Raw genomic sequence first — 22668 nt, forward strand, 5'->3', positions numbered from 1 at the left:
AGGAGGCTGGAGCCAGGTGGGGGTCAGCCCCTTCTCCGAGGCAACAGGTGACAGGACAAGAGGACATGAGGACCTGCCTGTCAGGGGCTGTTTATCAGGGACAGGAGCAGGACTTTTTGGAGAGAAACAGGGATTAGGTATTGAAATGGGCTGCCCAGGGAGGTGGTGGAGTCACTGTCCCTGGAGGTGTTTAAGCAAAGACTGGCCATGGCACTGAGTGCCGTGGTCTGCTTGACGTGCTGGGGATGGGGCGTAGGCTGGACGCTGGTTGATCTCCCAAGTCTCTGCCAACCTCATGGACTCTGGGCTTCTGTGCCAGCCCAGCCTTTGGGGACAGCGTGCTGGTGGCTCAGAGGCTCCGTCCTTGCCTTGCCTTGCCCATCTCCTGGCTGCCAGGCAAGGGCCTTGTGACATCACAGCCTCTGTGGAACAGCGCGGTGGCTGAAAACTGTCAGTGCTGCGTCCCCGTGCCCAGAGCCTGGGCAGAAGTCGGCTGGCAGGGACGGGCAGAGACTGTGCAGAGGTGTCAGCTCGTCCCGCAGCAGCACGATGCCCAGCCAGGGCATCTCCTGGCTCCTCAGGCTCCCTGTGCTCCTGCTCTTGCCTGGCCCACTCGAGCCTTGCAGCCGTGGCACAGGTGCCATTGCTGAGAACCGGGGTTTTCCTTGGATGGCCCCTTGCCAGAAAAGGCAGGAGAGGCTGGAGAGAGGGGAAGGAGGGGGGTCAGGCTGCTGGGATGGTGCCGGCGGGCCGTGAGCCCGAAGCCAGCAAGGCCTTGGGCCCACACGGTGTCAGGGGAGGACTGAGAGCCCCCAGGGAGGAGGAAAGCTGGGCAGGCCCCAAGGCTGCTGGGCCTCTTCCTTGCCAGCCCTTTGGCCAAGGCCCCGAGGCAGAGGTGGGGCTCAGCCCCTGCACAGCAATGGGGCACAGGCTGAGCCCCAGGGACACCAGAGCCAGGCGGCCTGAGCTCTTCTTCCTGCAGCGTCTGCCTGGGGCAGCCCAGCCAGGCCTGAGTCTCTGCAGGAGAGGCCAAGCCCAGCCAGAGAGGGCTCAGCCCTCTGAGGCTGCACTCACTGCAAAGGGAACAAAACATTGGCCCAGAGGACATCCTGCCCCCAAATGGAGAACTGGAAAGGTCAAGAATAAAAAAGTCACACACCCCCTCCATTCATCAAGAAATGTTTAGAACTCTTTCCTAAAAGCATCCAGGACTAGGGTCACCCAATTTTCTCTCTGAGAAGGGTTTTTCCATGTTTCCCCTCAATTCCCAGGTTCAAGGGGGTCCCAGCACACTTTGGGATGTGTTGGATGCTGTGTTGGGGTGCAGATGTCCCCCCAAAGCTCCCTCAGAACAGGGTGACACAAGGGAGGGGCACAAAGGGGTCCCCATTCCTGATCCATCCTGGAGCAACCACACTGGGGGCAACTGGGATCAGAGTGGGAGCAGCTGGGCCCCTGCTGGGCTCATACTGGGACCATCCTCGGAGTGACTGCAATACTACTGGGAGTATGTGAGAGGCACTGCAACCATACTGGGATGACTGGGATCAAACTGGATTTGTACTGCAAGTGTCTGCAAGTTCCTGGGGCCATACTGGGACACATACTGGACACATACTGAGATCATCCTGGGAGCAACTGGGACCATGCAGGGGCAAATGGCCTCCTCCAGGCAGTGACTGAAAGTGCCTGGGACCATACTGGACTCAGACTGGGAGTCCCTGAGAGGGAAAGGAACCATTGTGGGGGGGACTGGGAGCAACTGGGACCACCTTGAGGGCAACTGGGATCCTGTTGGGAGTGACTGGAAGTGACTGGGCCAGCAGCCGCTGCTGGCGGGGCCCGGCAGGCCTTGGCTGGGGGGAGCCGGGCGGCCTCTGCGCGTCCCGCGCTGGGGAGGGGACAGGAGAGGCAGCACAGTCAGGGCAGGGCTGCCTTGAGTCAATCCTCTGCTGCTTTACAATCTCCTCCAAATTCTTTGGATTTCTTTGGAGGAACTTTGTTCAACTCAGCTCTGTGCTGCTCAATGAGAGCACTTTCCGTGACCAGGCAGGAATTCTCACCCTCCCCATTGCTCTGAGCCTGAACCCTGGACAGCTCTGAGGTCCCAAAGGGCTCCCTGTGCCCCAGGGCAGACTCAGGAGAGCTGCTCTGCCCACAAGTGACCTGCTGGTCAGCACACAGGTTCCCTGTGCTATTTGCACCTCTCCCTTGCTGGATGATCCACTTCAAAGTTAAACCTGCAGTTAGTTTTTGTTTTCTCCTGTCAAGTCTTCTGATAAAGCAGTGAACTTGGCCTTGGAGGGAGAGCTTCTGTGTAAACTGTTTTAATTGGTCTGTTGTGACTGGTCAATTGCTCGTCAGGGGCAGTTGGAGGACAAAGCAATGAGGTGATGAAGTAAACCCCAGCCTCAATTGGGAAGACCCCCCCCAAATCACTGTGCCTGCGTGGGGGACTTTCCAAAGTGCTCACGCAGGCACAGGAGGGGTTCACTTACATAACCAAGGGGGTGGGATTGAGAGCCCTGACGGGGTGGTGCTGGCCACACCTCTCCGGGGCAGGTGCTCTCAAAAAACTTTATAAAAGCAGAGACGCTTCTTGAGGGGTCGCCAGCTCTTCACGACGGACCAAGTTGCTTTTAGCGGGGACACCTGCTGAAGTGGGAGCCTGCCACCCCTCCGGGACACGCAGCTGCTATAAAGAAACTTTATTACTGGGTAGAGTGGGTAAGACCTTCTTACAGGTGAAACCTGAGTGAGTAGGGTGTCGAGCTATCCTTCTTGGGTCTTTTGGTGCACTTTTTCCTTTGCCCCGAATCTTTTCCCTCAGGCGCCTGTTTTGTTTTCCCCCTTTTCCTTGTTTGCCACCTTTTCCTAATAAATAGCTATTATTTTTGCCAACTAGCAACGGTGTTTGGTTTATTCACGTTCCAGAATCTCTCGAACCTGTGTTTTTCCCGTGACTTAGTCCCTTTACTGTTACGCTGGTGGAAACTGGAATGTTACTGGGGCATCTGGGAGTGCCTGGGAAGGACTATGAGCATGCTGAGGGCTCTACTGGGATATACTGGGAGTGTCTGCAACCATGGTGGGGGTAACTGGGACTGTACTGGGAGTGGCTGGGACTACGTGAAGGGGAATTAGGACCAGGCTGGGGGCAACTGGAAGGAACTGTGAGTGACTGGATTTACAAGAGAAGCAACTGGGATTGAGTGGGACTGTCAGGAGGGAGGACTGGGATCATACTTGGAGTGACTGGATCTGTGCTAGGGGCAACTGGGAGCAACTGGGACCATGATGGGGACAACTGGGATCATACTGGGATCACGGAGGGAGAAGCTTGGCCCGTGATGGGAGCAACTGAGACCACACGGAGGGTGACTGGGGTCATACTGGGATCATACCAGGAGTGAGTGGGATCATGCTGGAGGTGATTGGGATGATCCTGGGAGTAAATGGGAGTGCACTGGGGATGACTGGAAGTGGCTGTGAGCAACTGGGATCATGCTGGAAGCTTCTGGGGGCAACTGGGAATGAGTGGGACCACATGGAGGAAACTGGGAGCAACTGGGAGAGACCAGGAGTGACTGGGATCATCCTGGGACTGACTGGGTGCTGAATCCAAAAAATCAGTCTGAGAAACTGCTCAGAGACTTTTTTATCTTTAAGCAGCAAGGTATTTGTTTATTCAACATTGAGAGCAAGCCAGCTCGCGCTGGACAAACTTGCTCCAAGGCTTCACACAAAATCAGCATTTTTATACAATCTTCAGCTGTGATTAAATGCATATTCAAGTGATTCCAACATCTATCTCTGCATATTAAGAATAGGCGGAGTATAGGTGGAACTCAGGCGGGGCTTGGGGCGGTGCTTCTCTTGGCCCTCAATCCTGAGGGGACTTCCACTCTTCCTCCATGGCTCTGGGGGCTTCAACTCATCTTCCTCAGCTTGACCTACCTTCTCTTCCATTGTTCTTGACCCGCTCACTGAAGCTTGGAAAAAGCCCTGGCTCCCGGCCTATTCCTCCTATTCCAATGTCTCCCTGATCCTGCTGTCTCTCTAATTTATCCCCTCTAGGCCTAGGACATGTTCCTGTACTATTCTCTGAAGCTTTGCTCCAGTCAGTAGAACAGAACGAGCACAGATGGTCTTGGCTGTTGGGAGCTTGTTAGCAGGCCCAAATTTCTTAGTGAACTCTTTTGGGCCTGGCCTCCTGTTTCACCAGGGACACAGCCCGGGCCCGGGTGTTCCCATTCCCATTCCACGGGTTTGCATTCCTGTTCCAGGTGTTCCCATCCCATTCTAGTTGTTCCCATCCCGTTCCAGGTGTCCCCATTCCCATTCCAGGTGTTCCCATTCCAGGTGTCTCCATTCCCAGTTCTTGGCGTTCCCATTCCCATTCCTGGTGTCCCTATTTCTATTCCAGGTGTCTCCATTCCCATTCCAGGTGTTCCCATTCCAGGTGTCTCCATTTCAATTCCAGGTGTTCCCATTTCCATTCCTGGTGTCCCCATTTCCATTCCAGGTGTTCCCATTCCCATTCCAGGTGTTCCCTTCCCATTCCACGTGTCCCCATTCCCATTCCTACTGCCCCCATTCCCATTCCTAGTGTCCCCAGTCTGCTCCCAATGTCCCCATTCCCATTCCAGGTGTTCCCATTTCCATTCCTGGTGTTTCCATCCCATTGCTATTGTCCCCATCCCATTCTTTATGTCCCCATTCCCATTCCAGGCATTCTCATTCCCATTCCAGGTGTTCCCATTCCCATTCCACATGTTCCAATTCCCTTTCCAGGTGTTCAATCCCATTTTAGGTGTCCCCATTCCCATTCCTATTGTCCCTCCTCCCGTTCCTGGTGTTCCCATCCCACTTCTGTTTTCCCCATTCCCAGTTCTTGGTGTTCCCATTCCAGGTGTCTCCATTCCCATTCCTATTGTCCCCATTACCATTCCAGGTTTTCCCATCCCACCTCTGTTTTCCCTATTTCCATTCCAGGTGCCCCCATTCCAATCCCAGGTGTTCCCATTCCCATTCCTGGTGTCCCCAACCTGCTCCCAATGTTCCCATTCCCAGTGTTCCCATTCCCAATGTTCCCATTCCCAGCCCAGGTGACCCCATTCCCATTCCTGATGTCCCCATTCCCATTCCAGGTGTTCCCATTCCCATTCCTGGTGTCCCCATTTCCATTCCAGGTGTCTCCATTCCCATTCCAGGTGTTCCCATTCCAGGTGTCTCCATTTCAATTCCAGGTGTTCCCATTTCCATTCCAGGTGTTCCCATTCCCATTCCAGGTGTCTCCATTTCCATTCCAGGTGTTCCCATTCCCATTCCAGGTGTTCCCTTCCCATTCCACGTGTCCCCACTCTCATTCCTGCTGCCCCCATTCCCATTCCTAGTGTCCCCAGTCTGCTCCCAATGTCCCCATTCCCTTTCCAGGTCTTCCCATTTCCATTCCTGGTGTTCCCATCCCATTGCTATTGTCCCCATCCCATTCTTTATGTCCCCATTCCCATTCCAGGCATTCTCATTCCCTTTCCAGGTGTTCCATCCCATTCCAGGTGTCACCACTGACATTTCCCCTGCTGGTTTACCATTAAACCAGCACACCAGGTCTGTGCCCAACGGGGGTCCCTGTGGATCATCCAACGCGGGTCCTCCGATGGCTGATGGAGTTGGAGCAGCGGCCGAAGCTCTTCCCGCAGTCGGGGCACTCGGGGCTTCTCTTACCGGTGGGTCCGTTGGTGGGAGGTCAAGGAAGAGCTCTGCGTGAAGCTCTTCCCACACTCCCCACAGTTGTGGGGCCTCTCCCTGATGTGGAGGCGACGGTGGGTGTAGAGGGTGGAGCTGTCCCACATTCCCTACACGTGTCGGGCTGTTCCCCAGTGTGGATGTGCTGGTGGCTGAGCAGCTTGGTGCTTGTGCTGAAGCTCTTCCCGCATTCCAAGCACTTGTAGGGCCATTCCCTGGTGTGGATGCAACGGTGTTTGCAAAGGCTGGAGCTGTCCCTGAAGCTCTTCCCACACTCCGCACACGTGTAGGGCCTTCCCCACTGTGGATCATCTGGTGTCGGAGCAGGTGGGAGCTCTTCCTGAAGCTCTTCCCACATTCCCCACACGTGTAGGGCCTTTCCCCACTGTGGATGCGACGGTGGTTGTGGAAGGTGGAGCTCTGACTGAAGCTCTTCCCACACTCCCCACACGTGTAGGGCCGTTCCCCAGTGTGGATGCGACGGTGCTTGCGGAGGTTGGAGTTGTCACTGAAGCTCTTCCCACACTCCCCACACATGTAGGGCCGTTCCCCAGTGTGGATGAGCTGGTGCCTCAGGAGGGTGGTTCTCTGGCTGAAGCTCTTTCCACATTCCAAACACCTGAAGGGCTTTTCCCTGCTGGGAGGCTGCTCAGGGACCACCAGCTCGCAGCTCCGCCTCAAGCTCCGGCCGCCTTCCCCGCACACGCTGGCTCTTTCCTCCTCACAGCCCCCTGAGCTGGCTTTGCAGCCCCTCCTGCGGGGGCATCTCCGGCCCTTTTCCTCCCCGCTGCCTTCCCGCGCCGGGGAGCCCTTCAAAACGGCCTCTCCCACCAGGCTCTGCCGCCGGGATTTGTCCTCCGCGCTCTCCGGCCTCACCTTGGGGCCTGGGGCAGGAAGCAACAAGGACAGGCAGGGGATTTGCCTCCAGCCCACAGGGAGGCCCAAGGACATCCCCCCAACTCCGGCCCCGGCAGGACGGCCACAAAAGACCGACCCAAAGGGGCACTGACTTCCTCCTCACCTGCCTGGGGAGCCCGCGGCATCTTCCTCTTCCTCGCAGCCTCCTCCTCCATCCACCCAAGCTTTGGGAAGCAGAAATCCTGCTGGGGGGGGGAAAAAGGGGGTGAGTGTGTTGCCCAAGTCCATCTCTGGAACTCACCGGGCATCCTGTGCCCCTGAAAACCTCCAAAACACCAACATTCAGCCCAGAAAAAATCAAAACAACAAGATTTGGGAAAAAAACCCGCACAAACTGCCTGCAAATTTGCAAAAGATCAGGAGTCAGCAAAAAAAATACTCCAAAATATGAACATTCAGCTGAAAAAACCGTCCCAGAAGTTTCCCCTCTCTCCTCTTCGCACCTTTACCTTCTGGGCTCTCCCCTCTCTGGGCTGCTGGGGGTCCCGCTTAGGGATGCCGGGGCTTTTGGGGGTCCCAGGGGTCTCTTCTCCCCTCACTCTCTGCTTCAGGGTGCTGGGTTCCCAGATGTTCTCCCTCTCCGCCTTCTCCACTTTCTTGGCCTGGAGATCCCAGGGGTCCCCACTGCCCAGGCTCCCCCTTCTCCGGGACCCCCCTTGCAGCCTCCCGGGGCTCCCAGGGCTCCTCCCTCTCCCTGCTCCCCCCTCCAGCCTGCCGGGGGTCCCCCAGCTCCGGGATCGCCCCTCTCCGCTCTCCCCACTCCGTGGCTACCGGGGTTCCCCCCCGGCTCTCACGGGGGGCCCCCAAACCGCTCTCGCCCCCCCGCCATTGCCGAGCGACCGCCAGGACCTTTTGGCTGCTCTTCTTTGTGCTCCCGCTCGGCTCCTCCCTCGGCTGGGCCGCCGCTTTTGGCGGGTTTCCTCCTCCGGGATCCGCCCCCTGCAGCCCTTCCCCCCTGGCCCAGCCCCCTTGGGCCCCCCTTGGGCCCCCCTTGGGCCCCCCTTGCCCAATAAGTCTGATTATACAGACAAGCAATTGGTTTGAATCCACAAAACCCAAATGTAGAACCCAGCACCCTAAGGCATGAGCAAAGTGGTGTTCCTTGGCCCCCCCCCCAGTCCAAAGTAAAGGGAGAGGAGAAAAAAACCTACTGGTGGGAGAGCTGTTGCAGTCTGGTCAAAAGTGGGAATTGCAGTCCAGTTGAGGGGGGTGGTCTCAGGCTGGTTGAGAGCGGTGAGCTGCAGTCCTCCTCTGGATCCCACAAGTGGTAAAAAGGCTCCGAAACTCCAGGTTTATATATTCTCCAGTTCAGGGAGGAATGCCCAGTCCTCCCCTCAGAGCGGGAATTCCATAAAAGGATGCTTAGTTCTTCCCTCAGAGTGGGGAAATCCATAAAAGGCTATGAGGATGCTCAGTCCATAAAAGGGTATGAGGGTGCTCAGTCCAAAAAAGGGTATGAGGATGCTCAGTCCATAAAAGGGTAGGAGGGTGCTCAGGACATCCCCCCCACCTGGCAGGCCTCTCCTGACAACAGTTCCTGGGAAAATGGCATGGAAGGCCATAGAATCCACAGTTTTGGGCTACACCCATCCAGAGGGGAATCGGTCCCAGCTGTTCTAACTCGGACACTGTGTCCGTCATCGCTGCCATCATCATCATCATCGGCCTCATGGGAGTCGGTGTCTGGAAGCTCCGATCCGGTAACTCCCGGGATGGGGGTCGGGAAGGGGCACGGATCCGCCCGGCAGCATTCCGGGGATCCTGTGCCACGGGTGCTGATCCCGCTTTCTTTCCATAGGGGAGAGGGAGGGGAATGGATACGACCCCGCGCCCACCAGTGAGTCCCAGCAGCGTGTGTGGATCCAGATCCTCTGGGCAGGGATCCCAGGATGGATGCCAGGATTCCAGAGGGGAATGGGGGCCTAATGGCTGGAGTGGGATTGGAAGGGGATTCCAGCTCAGGGCAGGATTCCAGAGTGGGATCAGGTGGTATTGTGGACTGGGATCAGGGCTGGATTCTGGAGTGGGATTGGCGTGGGATGGACAGAGCAGGATCGGGTGGGATTCCGGAGCAGTTCCTACTCTCCCTGGGCTCCACAGCCGCCTCCATCCCCTGGGATGGGAACAGGGACATGGTGGCTCCTTTCCCCGCTCTCATCCCGGCAGGAATTACAGCCTGAGCGATCCCGGAGCTGGATCCGCCCCTTCCCTTTTCCTGAGGAAAGGCAGGAGCTGCTGGCAGAGCTCATCCCGCTGCTCCCACCCACCCCGGACCCCTGCGGCTCTTCCCGATGGATCAACTTCCTGCTTTTTCCCGTGTGAAACCCAGGACCACAATTATTCCTGAGGTTTTAATTTGGGTGTGAAAATCTCCTACTTTGGGCAATAAATCCTGGCTCCCTCCTCCGGCATCCGGCAGTTCCTCTGTGGGAACCAGGAATAGGAATGGGGACAGGGGGGACTGGGATGGGGACATTGGGGACAGGGATGGGGACACTGGGAGCAGGTTGGGGACAGCAGGAATGGGAACTCCAGGATTAGGAATGGGGTCATTGGGAGCAGGTTGGAGTCACCAGGAATGGGAATTGGGACACCGGGAATGGGAATGGGGACATGGGAGACCAGGATAGGGATAGTGGGGACAGGAACGGGGACACTGGGAGCAGGTTGGCACAGCAGGAAGTGGGAATGGGATGGGAACCCAAGGAATGGGAATGGGGAGAGGGATGGGAACCCCAGGAATGGGAATGGGGACAGGGATGGGAACGTGTCTCTCCAGGAGTTGGTTCAATACAAAGGTTGGTCCCTGGCTCAAGGCCACGGGAAGCCCCTTCTTAGGGAATGTCTGGGAAGCAGGTGTCAGAGGTTTGAAAAGAGGTGTTGGAATTGTTTCCCAGTGTCCCCCCATTCCCATCTGTGTCTCCCGGGATGGGGTGGGTTGGAGCGGAGCCGCAGGCGCTGGGCAGGGGCAGTGGGGGGAGGGCGGCTCTCGGGGACACCGCGGTGGCCGCGGGGAGGGCGGGGGGTCCTTTGTTCGGGGGCTTTTGGGGTTTGTCCGGGACCGGACAGAGCGGGAGCTGGTTTTGGCCACCTTGTTCTCTTTTCCTGAGAGGAAGTTTTTTCCGCCCGGGACACCTCGTGGAGAGCGACCGAGAGAGATAGAGATAGAGAGAGCCCGACCCATCTGGGAGCGAGGTGTTCTGCTTTGGGGACTGCCCCTGGGAAAAGGGACTCCTTCACTGCTGGCTGCGAGCACACGGGGCTGCGAGAGCTTTGAACTGCCGGGACAGTTTCTCCCCCCCACCTGGGGATTTGGGACTTTGTTTTGTTTCTTCTGAAAGTTTTTGGTTGCACCATTTGTTGTTTATTCAGATTTGGTTAATAAAAAGCTGCTTCTTTTCCACACTTCCACCTGAAGTCTCTTAATTTCTAAGTTGTAATCTTGTTAAACTAAGACCCAGTGCCCTCAGAGGGAGGAGGAGGAAAGGAGACCAAGAGGTGCCGTGGCCACTCAAACTGCAGAGGAACAACCTGTGCCGGTAGCAGTTGTCCCTCTACAGAAGAAATCCAAGACCAAATCAGCTCAATTAGTGAGGGATGAAGGGGAAGCAGAGCCCTCAGAACAGGAGCAAGAGGCAGGGCCAGAGATAATCACCCGATCCCCATCCCCGGCTGAGCTGTGAGAGATGTGAAAAGATTTCAGCCTCCAGCTGGGAGAGCCCCTGCTGACCTGGCTGCTCCAGTGCTGGGATATCATGGCCCAGCATATGGAACTAGGTGGGAGTGCAGCCAGGCAACTGGGATCCCTGTCCTGGGATGTTGGGATTGACCAGGGGAGTGGGAAGAGGACAGAGAAGGGATTAGAGCGGGTACAGGCTTGGGAATTGCCAGGAGAGCTTTTGAAAGGAGCGTAGGGGAAAGGGATGTCTAAGAACAAGTCCCTCAGGAGAGGGAAGCAGAGAGGCTGAGTTTTGACCCCAGCACTAGGGTGTGCAGGGCAGAGCAGAGAATATGCCCACATAAGATTCTTGTGCGCCCATCTTTGCAGTTCTGACAGGCACTTCTTGTCACAGCCTGTCCTCTCCATTCCAGAATAGGCCCTGGCAACCAAAGAACCAACACCCCACACCATAGTGCAGACCAACCCATGTGCTTTGGGCCCTTTTGTTGTCCTGTCCATTCTGGCCTGTCCTCTCCATTCTGGAATAGCCCCTGGCAACCAAAGAACCAACGCCCTACAACCCCAAAGTGAAGCCCCACCTTTGTGCCATGGGCCCTCTTGTGATGTCACAGCCTATCCCCTCCATTCCAGAATGGCTGCTGGAAACCAAAACACCAATGTCTCACAGCCCTCAGTGCAGCCCAACCCATGTGCCACGGGCCCCTTTGTGATGTCACAGCCTGTCCTCTCCATTCTGGAATAGCCCCTGGAAAACAAAGAACCAACACCTCACACCCCCACAGTGCAGCCCCACCTGTCTGCCACGGGACTCTTTGGGATGTCACGGCCTTTCCCCCAGGAAAGAAAGCCTGGAACCTTGAGGTTTCAGATGCAGTTGGGGGGCCACCCTGGGCACTCCATGGGGCACCTTTATTCTGGCAGGAATCTTCATCTGTGTTCAGTTTGGGCAGTCAGACTGGCAATTTCAGCGCAGGGCTCCTGCAAGTGAACGACAGCCCTTCCCTCCAGGAAAGAAACCCCTTACCCTTGGTCTCTTCTCCTGTTCCCTAAAACACAACCTGCAGGGGAGCTTTCTGGGATCTCTTCTCTTGTTAATTGGGAAGATAGACCCGCTCCCATGTTTAACACCTCAGGCAAAACCATCCTTTGAACACCTTTCCCAACCCTCCCCAACCTTTCCCAAAGCCCAGATTTTACAGGTGTCCTGTAATTCTGGCCCAATCTCACCCAAGCCCACAAACCATGACAGAAACCTCTCAGCCTCACGCTGCATCCTTCCCATTGCTGTGCCTTATGTGCAGGCAAAAGGCCTTAAAATCAAGGACCCAAAATTCATGGCGTGTTCTTTTTCCCAGAAAAGAAGGCGTGGTGAACTCTCCAGACCAGGGAACTGGAAGATCTCCCCAAAACTCCTTTGGTACACGCTGCAGGGCCAACGATTCCTCTGCTCTGCCCTGTCGGCGCTGCTTTGTCTCATCTGGGTCCCCAGAAACTGTCAGCGAAAGCCGGGGAATAAAATCTCTGAGCAGTTGGTTGGATTCCAGAGGTGACCCTACTTCATTCAGTGCTGAAGGGACACAGGAATTGCTCTCTAACACTTGGACATAAGTTCTCAAAACTTTTAACTAATTCTGCATTTTAGCAAACAAAAGAATTCCTGTCCATTGGCTTACAAGTTTTCTGCAGGAATTCTTATTCTCTCTTCTATTGGGTCTTGATTTCTCACTTTGTATGATACTTAGTCCACAATTTTTGTCCTTTTCTTGTCTTTTCCCTAGATAGGGAGAGCCTCAGTAACTGTCTGTGTTAGTTTTGTCTTCATCTCTGGTTTCTCTAAGGGTCTTTGTGGTTTAGAAATTCTGCCTTCTTTGTGTCCAGGTCTCAAAAATAGATTTCTCTGCCAGGTCTCTGACCACTGAAATATGGCAGGCCTTCAACTTTTACTTTGTTTTTCTAACAAATGGCCATGGCCCAGAACTTGTCCATCATCCATTGTCTATTGCCCCCATTCAATCTCCTGCCAGCAGTTTCTCCCCACTGCTGGGTGGGCTCCTTTGCCAAGCACTAGAACTTGTTGGGTAACAGGCCCAGTCCTGTTGCATATTTTTCGTGGGGATGTGCAGGAGGGCATTGAGTCTTCCATGAGCAAATTGGAAGAGGACCCCAAGCTGGCTTGCAGTGTGGATGTGCTGGAGGGTAGGAAGGCTGTGCAGAGGGGCCTGGACAGGCTGGACCTTTGGGCTGAGCCCGTGGGCATGAGGTTCAAGAGTGCCTTTGGTGCCTTTGGGGCCTCTGGCCACAAGAACCCCCTGCAGCTCCAGGCCGGGGGCAGAGGAACTGCAAAGGGTCCCCGTGGGAGAGGCCCTGGGGGTGCTGGTGGACAGAGGCTGAACCTGAGCCAGTGGGTGCCCGGGTGGGCAAGAAGGCCAAGGGCAGGCTGGCCTGGATCAGAAAGAGTGTGGCAGCAGGAGCAGGGCAGTGATGCTTCTGCTGGACTGGGCACTGGTGAGGCCACAGCTGGAGTGCTGTGTCCAGCTCTGGGCCCCTCAATTCAGGGAGAACCTTGAGGGGCTGGACTGGGTGGAGAGCAGGGCAGTGGAGCTGGGCAAGGGTCTGCAGTGCATGTCCTGTGAGGAGCAGCTGAGGGAGCTGGGCTTCTCCAACCTGGAGAAGAGGAGGCTCGGGGCTGACCTTCTCCCTGTCCACAAGTTCCTGACAGGAGGCTGGAGCCAGGTGGGGGTCAGCCCCTTCTCCGAGGCAACAGGCGACAGGACAAGAAGACACGAGGACCTGCCTGTCAGGGGCTGTTTGTCAGGGACAGGAGCAGGACTTTTTGGAGAGAAACAGGGATTAGGTATTGAAATGGGCTGCCCAGGGAGGTGGTGGAGTCACTGTCCCTGGAGGTGTTTAAGCAAAGACTGGCCATGGCACTGAGTGCCGTGGTCTGCTTGACGTGCTGGGGATGGGGCGTAGGCTGGACACCGGTTGATCTCACAAGTCTCTGCCAACCTCATGGACTCTGGGCTTCTGTGCCAGCCCAGCCTTTGGGGACAGCGTGCTGGTGGCTCAGAGGCTCCATCCTTGCCTTGCCTTGCCCATCTCCTGGCTGCCAGGCAAGGGCCTTGTGACATCACAGCCTCTGTGGAACAGCGCGGTGGCTGAAAACTGTCAGTGCTGCGTCCCCGTGCCCAGAGCCTGGGCAGAAGTCGGCTGGCAGGGACGGGCAGAGACTGTGCAGAGGTGTCAGCTCGTCCCGCAGCAGCACGATGCCCAGCCAGGGCATCTCCTGGCTCCTCAGGCTCTCGGTGCTCCTGCTCTTGCCTGGCCCACTAGAGCCTTGCAGCCGTGCCACAGGTGCCATTGCTGAGAACCGGGGTTTTCCTTGGATGGCCCCTTGCCAGAAAAGGCAGGAGAGGCTGGAGAGAGGGGAAGGAGGGGGGTCAGGCTGCTGGGATGGTGCCGGCGGGCCGTGAGCCCGAAGCCAGCAAGGCCTTGGGCCCACACGGTGTCAGGGGAGGAGTGAGAGCCCCCAGGGAGGAGGAAAGCTGGGCAGGCCCCAAGGCTGCTGGGCCTCTTCCTTGCCAGCCCTTTGGCCAAGGCCCCGAGGCAGAGGTGGGGCTCAGCCCCTGCACAGCAATGGGGCACAGGCTGAGCCCCAGGGACACCAGAGCCAGGCGGCCTGAGCTCTTCTTCCTGCAGCGTCTGCCTGGGGCAGCCCAGCCAGGCCTGAGTCTCTGCAGGAGAGGCCAAGCCCAGCCAGAGAGGGCTCAGCCCTCTGAGGCTGCACTCACTGCAAAGGGAACAAAACCTTGGCCCAGAGGACATCCTGCCCCCAAATGGAGAACTGGAAAGGTCAAGAATAAAAAAGTCACCCCCCTCCATTGTTCAAGAAATGTTCAGACCTCTTTCCTAAAAGCATCCAGGACTCGGGTCACCCAATTTTCTCTCTGACAATGTTTTTCCATGGTTCCCCTCAATTCCCAGCCCGCCCAGGATCACTTATGAGGTCCCAACCTCCACTTTTTCCTCCTCTCCCACCTCTTACACATCATCCCCCAATCCCCAACCCCCTCATGCTCACTTTGGGGGTTCCACCTTCCCGTTTCCACCACTTTTCTGACCTGTCCCACCCCTTTCCCATCAGCCTCCAATTCTCAGTCTCCCTCCCCCTCCACTTTTGGGGGGTCCCACTCCCCTCCCACTCACTTTGGGGTCCCGCCACCCCTTTTATCCCCTCTTACTCACTGACCCCCCCCTTCCCAACACCCCCTCTCACCCCAGAGCTCCTCACCTGCAGCCGGGGGAGCTCCCAGTAACACCAGTGCCCATAAATGTCCCCCCCAAAAAAAGGGTTAGGTGGGGTCCTGGGTGGGCTCTGAGTGAGTTTGGGGGTTCCTTGGAGCATGGCCCCACTGGCTCCCAGTTCCCCTCTCTGTAGTTCCAGTCACTCCCAGTATGATCCCGGTCACTGACAGTCACTCCTAGGGTGGTTCCTGTATGGTCCTGGTCACTCCCAATAGGATCCCAGTTGCCCCCAAGGTGGTCCCAGTTGCTCCCAATCCCCCCCACAATGGTTCCTTTCCCTCTCAGGGACTCCCAGTCTGAGTCCAGTATGGCCCCAGGCACTTTCAGTCACTGCCTGGACGATGCCATTTGCCCCTGCATGGTCCCAGTTGCTCCCAGGATGATCCCACTATGAGTCCAGACATTCCTAGTATGATCCCAGGAACTTGAAGTATGAATCCAGTTTGATCCCAGTCATCCCCAGTATGGTTGCAGTCCCTCTCACATACTCCCAATATTATTGCAGTCACTCCCAGGATGATCCCATTATGAGCCCAGTTGCCCCCAGTGTGGTTCCAGTTGCTCCCATTCACCCCTACTGTGCTTCCAGTCACTCCCAGTATCATCCCTGTCACTCCCAGCCACTGCCAGTAGATCCCACTTGCCTCCAACATGTTCCCAGTCACCCCCAGTATCATCTCAGTCACTTTTAGTCATACCCAGTATCATCCCACTATGATCCCAGTCAGTCCCAGTACGATACCACTCTCTCCAAGTAGGATCCAAGTTACCCCCTGCATGGTCCCAGTTGCTCCCAGTCACCTCACTAGAGTTCCACTCCCTCCCAGTCCCTCCCAGGACCATCCCAGTAGGATCCCAGTGACACCCCAGATGGTGGCACTCACACCCAGGATGAACCCAGACATGCCCTGGCACTCCCAGGATAAAGCCATTTGCCCCCAGCAGGGTCCCAGTTCCTCCCAGTCCCTGACTATGGTTCCAGTTGCTCCCAGTGTGATCCCTGGTACTCCCAGTCACTACCACTATGATCCCAGTCAGTCTCAGTATGAACCCAGTCCCTCCTGGTCTTTCCCAGTATATCCCAGCTGCTGCCAATGTGGTCCCACTCACTCCTGGTTGCTCCCAGTAGCTTCCAGCATAATCCCAGTTGCTCACAGCCACTCCCAGTCCCCCCAGTGTGGTCCTAGTTATTCCCAGTATAACCCCAGTCACCCTCACAGTGGGCCCAGTGGCTCCCAAGATGATCCCATTGCCCCCAGCATGGACCAAGCGGTTCCCACTGTGTGATCCCAGTATGACCCCACTTACCCCCAGTGTGGTCGCAGTTGCTCCCAGTTCCTCACAGTGTGATCTGAGTTGCTCCCAGTTGCCTCCAGCACAGATACAGTCAGTCTAATTATGATCCCAGTTACCCCCACATAGTCCAATTCACTCGCAGTGTTGTCCTAGTCACCCCCACGATGGTTGCAGACACTCCCAGTAGATCCCAGTTGCCCTCAGCATGCTCACAGTCATACCCAGTTAGTGCCACTTGCCCCAGGATGTTTCCAGTTCCCATCAGTACAATCCCAGTCACTCCCAGTCTATGCCAGTTGCCTCCAGAATGCAACCTGTCACTCCCAGTCATTCCCATTTTCTTCCAGGATGATCCCAGTTGCTCCCAGTTCTCCTCTATGTAGTTCCACTCACTCCCAGTATGATCCTGGGCACTAACAGTCACTGCTAGGATGGTTCCAGTATGGTTCTGGTCACTCCCACAGTGATCCCAGTCACTCCCAATAGGATCCCAGTTGCCCCTAAGGTGGTCCCAGTTCCTCCCAGTCCCCCCCCAGGATGGTTCCTTTCCCTCTCGGGGACTCCCAGTCTGAGTACTGGATGATGCCATTTGCCAACTGCATGGTCCCAGTTGCTCCCAGTATTATCCCAGTATATGTCCAGTCACCCCTGGTATGATCCCAGTAACTTCCAGACACTTCCAATATGAATCCAGTTTGACCCCAGTCATCCCCAGTATGGTTGCAGTCCCTCTCACATACTCCCAGTATTACTGCAGTCACTCCCAGGATGATCCCTGTCAGTCCCACTGTGATCCCAGTATGAGCTCAGCAGGGGCCTGGCTGCTCCCACTATGATCCCAGTTGCCCCCAGCATGGTTCCAGTTGCTACCATGGACCACTTCTCTGGTTCCAGTAACTCCCAGTATGATCCCAGCCTCTCCCAGTACAATACCACTCTATCCTAGGAGAATCTAAGTTACCCCCTGCATGGTCCCAGTTGCTCCCAGTCAGCCCACTATAGTTCCAGTCCCTCCCAGTATGATCCCTGTCACTGCCAGTCTCTCCGTCTCTCCCAGTCGATCTCAGCATGCTCCCAGTCACACCAATTATGCTCCCAGTCAGTTCCAGTGTGGTTCTAGTCGCTCCCAGTATGATCCCAGTTGCCCCCAGCCTGGTTGCTCCAGGATGGATCAGGAATGGGGACCACCCAGAGTTCCCCCCGTGTCACCCCGTTCTGGGGGGGCTCTGGGGGGGCACCTGCACCCCAACACGGCACCCAGCGCTCCACAAAAGGGGCCGGGACCCCCCGACACCGCCCCACAGACCCACAAGGACCCCCCAACCCGCTCACACCCCACCCAGAGCCCCCAAACCCCACATGTGGGGAGACCTTTCTGGGCACTGGGGGTGCCGGGAGCCCCCCCGGCTGCGGGGGCAACTCCCCCGTGTGCCGGCAGAGCCGCAGCGCCCAGCGCTCCCCACCTCGAGCCCACCGGCGCCCCCCCTCGCCCCCAGCGCCCCCCGGGACGGCAATTTGGGCAGGGGGGAGGGGGGGGCGCCCAGGCCGGGCCCCCCCGCGCGGTCCCGGCCGTGGCGGCTGCGGCGGGGGCCGAGTGCGGGCGGGAGCGGCCAAGAGCCCAGCGCTGCCCCATCCCGACCTGCCCCAGCTCCAGCCCTGCTCCTGCCGCGGGAGGCCATGGCTTTGGGGGCAAGGGGGGGGCAAGGGGGGCCCAAGGGGGGCCCAAGGGGAGCCCGAAGGGGCTGGGCCAGGGGGGGAAGGGCTGCAGGGGGCGGATCCCGGAGGAGGAAACCCGCCAAAAGCGGCGGCCCAGCCGAGGGAGGAGCCGAGCGGGAGCACAAAGAAGAGCAGCCAAAAGGTCCTGGGGGTCGCTCGGCAATGGCGGGGGGGCGAGAGAGGTTTGGGGGCCCCCCGTGAGAGCCGGGGGGGAACCCCGGTAGCCGCGGAGTGGGGAGAGCGGAGAGGGGCGATCCCGGAGCTGGGGGACCCCTGGAATGCTGGAGGGGGAGGGAGCAGAGAGGGAGCGCCGGGCCCCTTAAGCGGGGGTCCCGGAGAGGGGGAAGGCCTTGGAGTGTGGAGAGGAGGGGGGGCCTTGAGGCGTGGTGGGAGCCGAGAGCGCCAAGAGGTTTGCGAGGGTGGGAGGCGAGAGAGGAGGGCCGGCCGGCCCCGGGAGGCAGAGTGGGGAGAAGTGAGCCCTGGGACCCCCCTGGCAACACTCAAGGGGACCCCGGTGAGTGGGAACCCCCCGGAGCCGCAGGACCCCCGGCAGCCCGGAGAAGGGGGACCCCCAATGCAGGCAGAAGTGCCATCAGGCCAGACAGGGGGGACCCCCCTAACCCCAGAGAGCAGAGAGGGGGAACTCCTGGGAGGGGTTTTTGGGCTGAATGTTGGTGTTCTGGGAGTTTTTATGGACACAGGATGCCCGGTGAGTTCTACGGATGGACTTGGGCAGCAGAAACTCCCAAGGCAATGCGCTCACCCCTTGTTTTTCTCCCCCTCCCCGGCGGTCGGGGCCGTGCTGTTGTTCCCGATCCCGGCCGGCTGACCCAAGAGCCCGGCCACGTGTGCGGGGCCCGATCCGCTCCCTGCTCTCGTTGCCCCGGGGCAGCCTCTGGTGTCCCCCCGGCTGTGGGGGCGTTTTGTTGGCTCGGGCACAGGCGGCCCTTGTGCGGGGCTGTGTGCCGGGGGGCTGTTGGGGGTCCCCGGTGGGTGTTTTGGGGCGGTGTCGGGGTGGGTTGTGGGCAGAGCCCCGTGGGTGGTCGGGGGGCTGCGGGTCCCCCCCTTGTTGGGGGTTGGTGTTGGTGGGTCAGGCCCCGGCGGCTCCATTGTGAGCCCGGTGTGGGCGGGGGGGGCTGGTCCGGGGGAGCCGGAGGGAGCCGAGGCAGCGGGTTTGGGGAGCCCTCGGGAGAGCCGGGGGTGGGGGGAGGAAGGGCGGGAGCCCCGGAGTGTGGAGAGCGGAGTGGGGCGATGGCGGAGCTGGGGGACCCCCGGCAGGCTGGAGGGGGGAGCAGGGAGAGGGAGGAGCCCCGGGAGGCTGCAAGGGGGATCCCGGAGAAGGGGGAGCCTGGGCAGTGGGGACCCCTGGGATCCCCGGGCCAAGAAAGTGGAGAAGGGGGAGAGGGGGAATGTCTGGGAACCCGGCCCCCTGAAGCAGAGAGTGACGGGAGAAGGGACCCCTGGGACCCCCAAAAGCCCCGGCATCCCTAAGCGGGACCCCCAGCAGCCCAGAGAGGGGAGAGCCCAGAAGGTAAAGGTGCAGAGAGCAGAGAAGGGAAACGTCTGGGAGGGCTTTTTTGAGCTGAATGTTCATATTTTGGAGTATTTTTTTTGCTGACTCTTGATCTTTTGCAAATTTGCGGGCAGTTTGTGCGGGTTTTTTTTCCCAAATCTTGTTGTTTTGTTTTTTTCTGGGCTGAATGTTGGTGGTTTTGGAGGTTTTCAGGGACACAGGATGCCCGGTGAGTTCCAGAGATGGACTTGGGCAACACACTCACCCCTTCCCCCCCCCCCCCCCCAGCAGGATTTCTGCTTCCCAAAGCTTGGGCAGATGGAGGAGGAGGCTGCGAGGAAGAGGAAGATGCCGCGGACCCCCCAGGCAGGTGAGGAGGAAGTCAGTGCCCCTTTGGGTCGGTCTTTTGTGGCCGTCCTGCCGGGGCCGGAGTTGGGGGGATGTCCTTGGGCTTCCCTGTGGGCTGGAGGCAAATCCCCTGCGTGTCCTTGTTGCTTCCTGCCCCAGGCCCCGAGGTGAGGCCGGAAAGCGCGGAGGACAAATCCCGGCGGCAGAGCCTGGTGGGAGAGGCCGTTTTGAAGGGCTCCCTGGCGCAGGAAGGCAGCAGGGAGGAAAAGAGCCGGAGATGCCCCCGCAGGAGGGGCTCCAAAGCCATCCCAGGGGGCTGTGAGGAGGAAAGAGCCAGCGTGTGCCGGGAAGGCGACCGGAGCTTGAGGGGGAGCTGCGAGCTGGTGGTCCCTGAGCAGCCTCCCAGCAGGGAAAAGCCCTTTAGGTGTTTGGAATGTGGGAAGAGCTTCAGGACAAGCACCAGCCTCCTCACCCACCTGCACATCCACAGTGGGGAACGGCCCTACACGTGTGGGGAGTGTGGGATGAGCTTCAGGCACAGCTCCGCCCTCCACAGCCACCAGATGATCCACAGTGGGGAAAGGCCCTACACATGTGGGGAATGTGGGAAGAGCTTCAGCAAGTGCACCAACCTCCTCAGGCACCAGCTCACCCACACTGGGGAATGGCCCTACAAGTGCTTGGAATGTGGAAATAGCTTCAGCACAAGCACTGACCTCCTCAGGCACCAGCTCATCCACAGTGGGGAACGGCCCTACACGTGTAGGGAATGCGGGAAGAGCTTCAAACGGAGCTCCCACCTGCTCCGACACCAGATGATCCACAGTAGAGAAAGACCCTACACGTGTGGGGAATGTGGGAAGAGCTTCAGCAGCAGCACCAACCTCCTCAGGCACCAGCTCACCCACACTGGGGAACGACCCTACAAGTGCTTGGAATGTGGGAAGAGCTTCAGCACAAGCACTGACCTCCTCAACCACCGGCACATCCACAGTGGGGAACTGCCCTACACGTGTAGGGAATGTGGGAAGAGCTTCAGCCGGAGATCCACCCTCCACACCCACCGTCGCATCCACAGTGGGGAACGGCCCTACAAGTGCTTGGAATGTGGAAAGAGCTTCAGGCACAGCTCCACCCTCCACACCCACCGTCGCATCCACACTGGGGAATGGCCCTACACATGTGGGGAGTGTGGGAAGAGCTTCAGGGACAGCTCCACCCTCCACAAGCACCGTCGCATCCACATGGGGGAGAGGCCCTACAAGTGTGGGGGGTGTGGGAAGAGCTTCATCCGGAGGGCTGCCTTGACCAAACACCAACGGACCCACCGGTAAGAGAAGCCCCGAGTGCCCCGACTGCGGGAAGAGCTTCGACCGCTGCTCCAACTCCATCAGCCATCGGAGGACCCGCGTTGGATGATCCACAGGGACCCCCGTTGGGCACAGACCTGGTGACCAACATTCCTGGTGACCCCTGTTTAGCAGAGACCTGGTGCTGGAATAGAGTTCAAACACTGAAGAAGAAGAAGGACTGGCACATCTGATGAGAAAGAGAAGACTCCAGTTCCCGGATAACATGACGGTCAGGATGGTCTCCCCAAAGAAGAACCCTGAAGATTTGCATTGAAACTGCTGGATGGGCCAAGGGGCTGATCCTGCCTTCCCTTCCCCTTTCAGGCGGCTCATGGGGTGAAAAATTTAAAGTTTCTGCTGTGCTTGCTTTGTGGTGTTCTTGCTGGCCTTGGGAATGTGTTTGGGGCAGAGTTGGTGTGGGGAACAGCCGAGAGCCCAGACTGGACTGATCTGGTTTTGGCTTCCCTGGGGCACTAAGAGGCAAATAGACCTTTGAAGAGTGGGGTAAATGTGCCCTGACCCTCTGTTTTCCGTGCCCCCCCCCCGTGTTGAACCCCCCCTTAAAGGGATGGTCGAGGTACATCCTTAAATGCCATCATTAAAGCCTGGGGGACAAACGTGGTTCAGTCACCCCTCTAGAATTGCTCTAAATTTCAGCTGTTGGCACAATGCAAGGCTGAGATTGGATCCAGCAGCCCCCAGCACCCCAGAGGAAGTTGGGAGCTCAGGGGGACCACCCCCCTTTCTGGACCCCCCAGTGCCCAAAGATCCCCATGGGACCGTCCATCCCTCCAGACCACCCCCCTTTTCCACCCCTCTCCCTGTTCCTCCCACTTTTCCATGGTCTCCTCAATCCCCAGCCCCTCCCAGATCAGTTTTGGGGTCCCAACCCCCACTGTCTCCCCCTCTCTCACCCCTTACACATCATTCCCCTAATCCCCAGCCCCCTCATGCTCAGTTTGGGGGTCCCACCCTCCCCTTTTCCCCACTCTTCTGACCTCTCCCACCCCTTTCCCATCATCCCCCAATCCTCATTCTCCCTCCCCCTCCACTTTTGGGATGTCCCACTCCTGTCCCATTCAGTGTTGGGGTCCCACCACCCCTTTTCTCTCCTTTCCACACCCCTTTTCCCACCCATCCCCCTCTTCCCACCCCCCACTCACCCCAGAGCTCCTCTCCCCAAGCTGGGGGGGCTCCCAGTAACACCAGAGCCCATAAAAGTCCCCCCAACAATGGGGTTAGGTGGCGTCCTGGGTGGGATTTGAGTTGGTTTGGGGGGTCCTTGGGGGCTGTGGGCATTTTAGGGGTGTCCCAGCACGTTTTGGGGTGTGCTGGGTGCCGTGTTGAAGGGCAGGTGCCCTCCCAAAGCCCTCAAAATCAGGGCAGGGTTTGGGGGGTCCCGGCTGGGCCCAAGGCCACGGGGAGGGGCTGCGGCCGCCGGCGGCTCAGGAGCTCTGTGGGGAGAGAAAAGGGGGTGAGAGCAAAGGGACAGGGGGGGCACCGGGATACACCGAGACCTGGACTGGAGCCAGCGGGACCAGAACTGGGGCAACAGGGGTCATACTGGGAGCAGCTGGGCCCCTGCTGGGCTCATGCTGGGCTCATGCTGGGATCTTACAGGGAGCAACTGGGTCAATCCTAGGGGCAACTGGTACCATGCTGGGGAATACTGGAATCATACTGGGATCACAGTGGGAGCAGCTTGGCCCATGCTGGGAGCCACTGGGGCCACAGTGAGGGTGACTGAGGTTATACTGGGAGTGACTGGAAGCATTCTGAGGGCAGTTGGG

The 22668-nt window shown here is 58.2% G+C and overlaps 1 protein-coding gene and 1 pseudogene across 1 annotated transcript in view; one reads left to right on the forward strand and one right to left on the reverse strand.

The window, feature by feature from the left end:
• LOC135404423 (zinc finger protein 501-like) overlaps nt 1-21192 on the forward strand; it is a 127466-nt gene extending 106274 nt beyond the window's left edge. Inside the window, exon 2 of the mRNA XM_064639156.1 lies at nt 19467-21192. Within this exon, the coding sequence (XP_064495226.1) occupies nt 19619-20860 (1242 nt within the window). The 5' untranslated portion in view covers nt 19467-19618 and the 3' untranslated portion in view covers nt 20861-21192. The remainder of the gene's footprint in view (nt 1-19466) is intronic.
• LOC135404433 (zinc finger protein 239-like) overlaps nt 1-22668 on the reverse strand; it is a 352167-nt pseudogene that overhangs the window by 22469 nt on the left and 307030 nt on the right.

Source organism: Pseudopipra pipra, chromosome W (genome assembly GCF_036250125.1).
Source record: "Pseudopipra pipra isolate bDixPip1 chromosome W, bDixPip1.hap1, whole genome shotgun sequence".
NCBI lineage: Eukaryota > Metazoa > Chordata > Aves > Passeriformes > Pipridae > Pseudopipra > Pseudopipra pipra.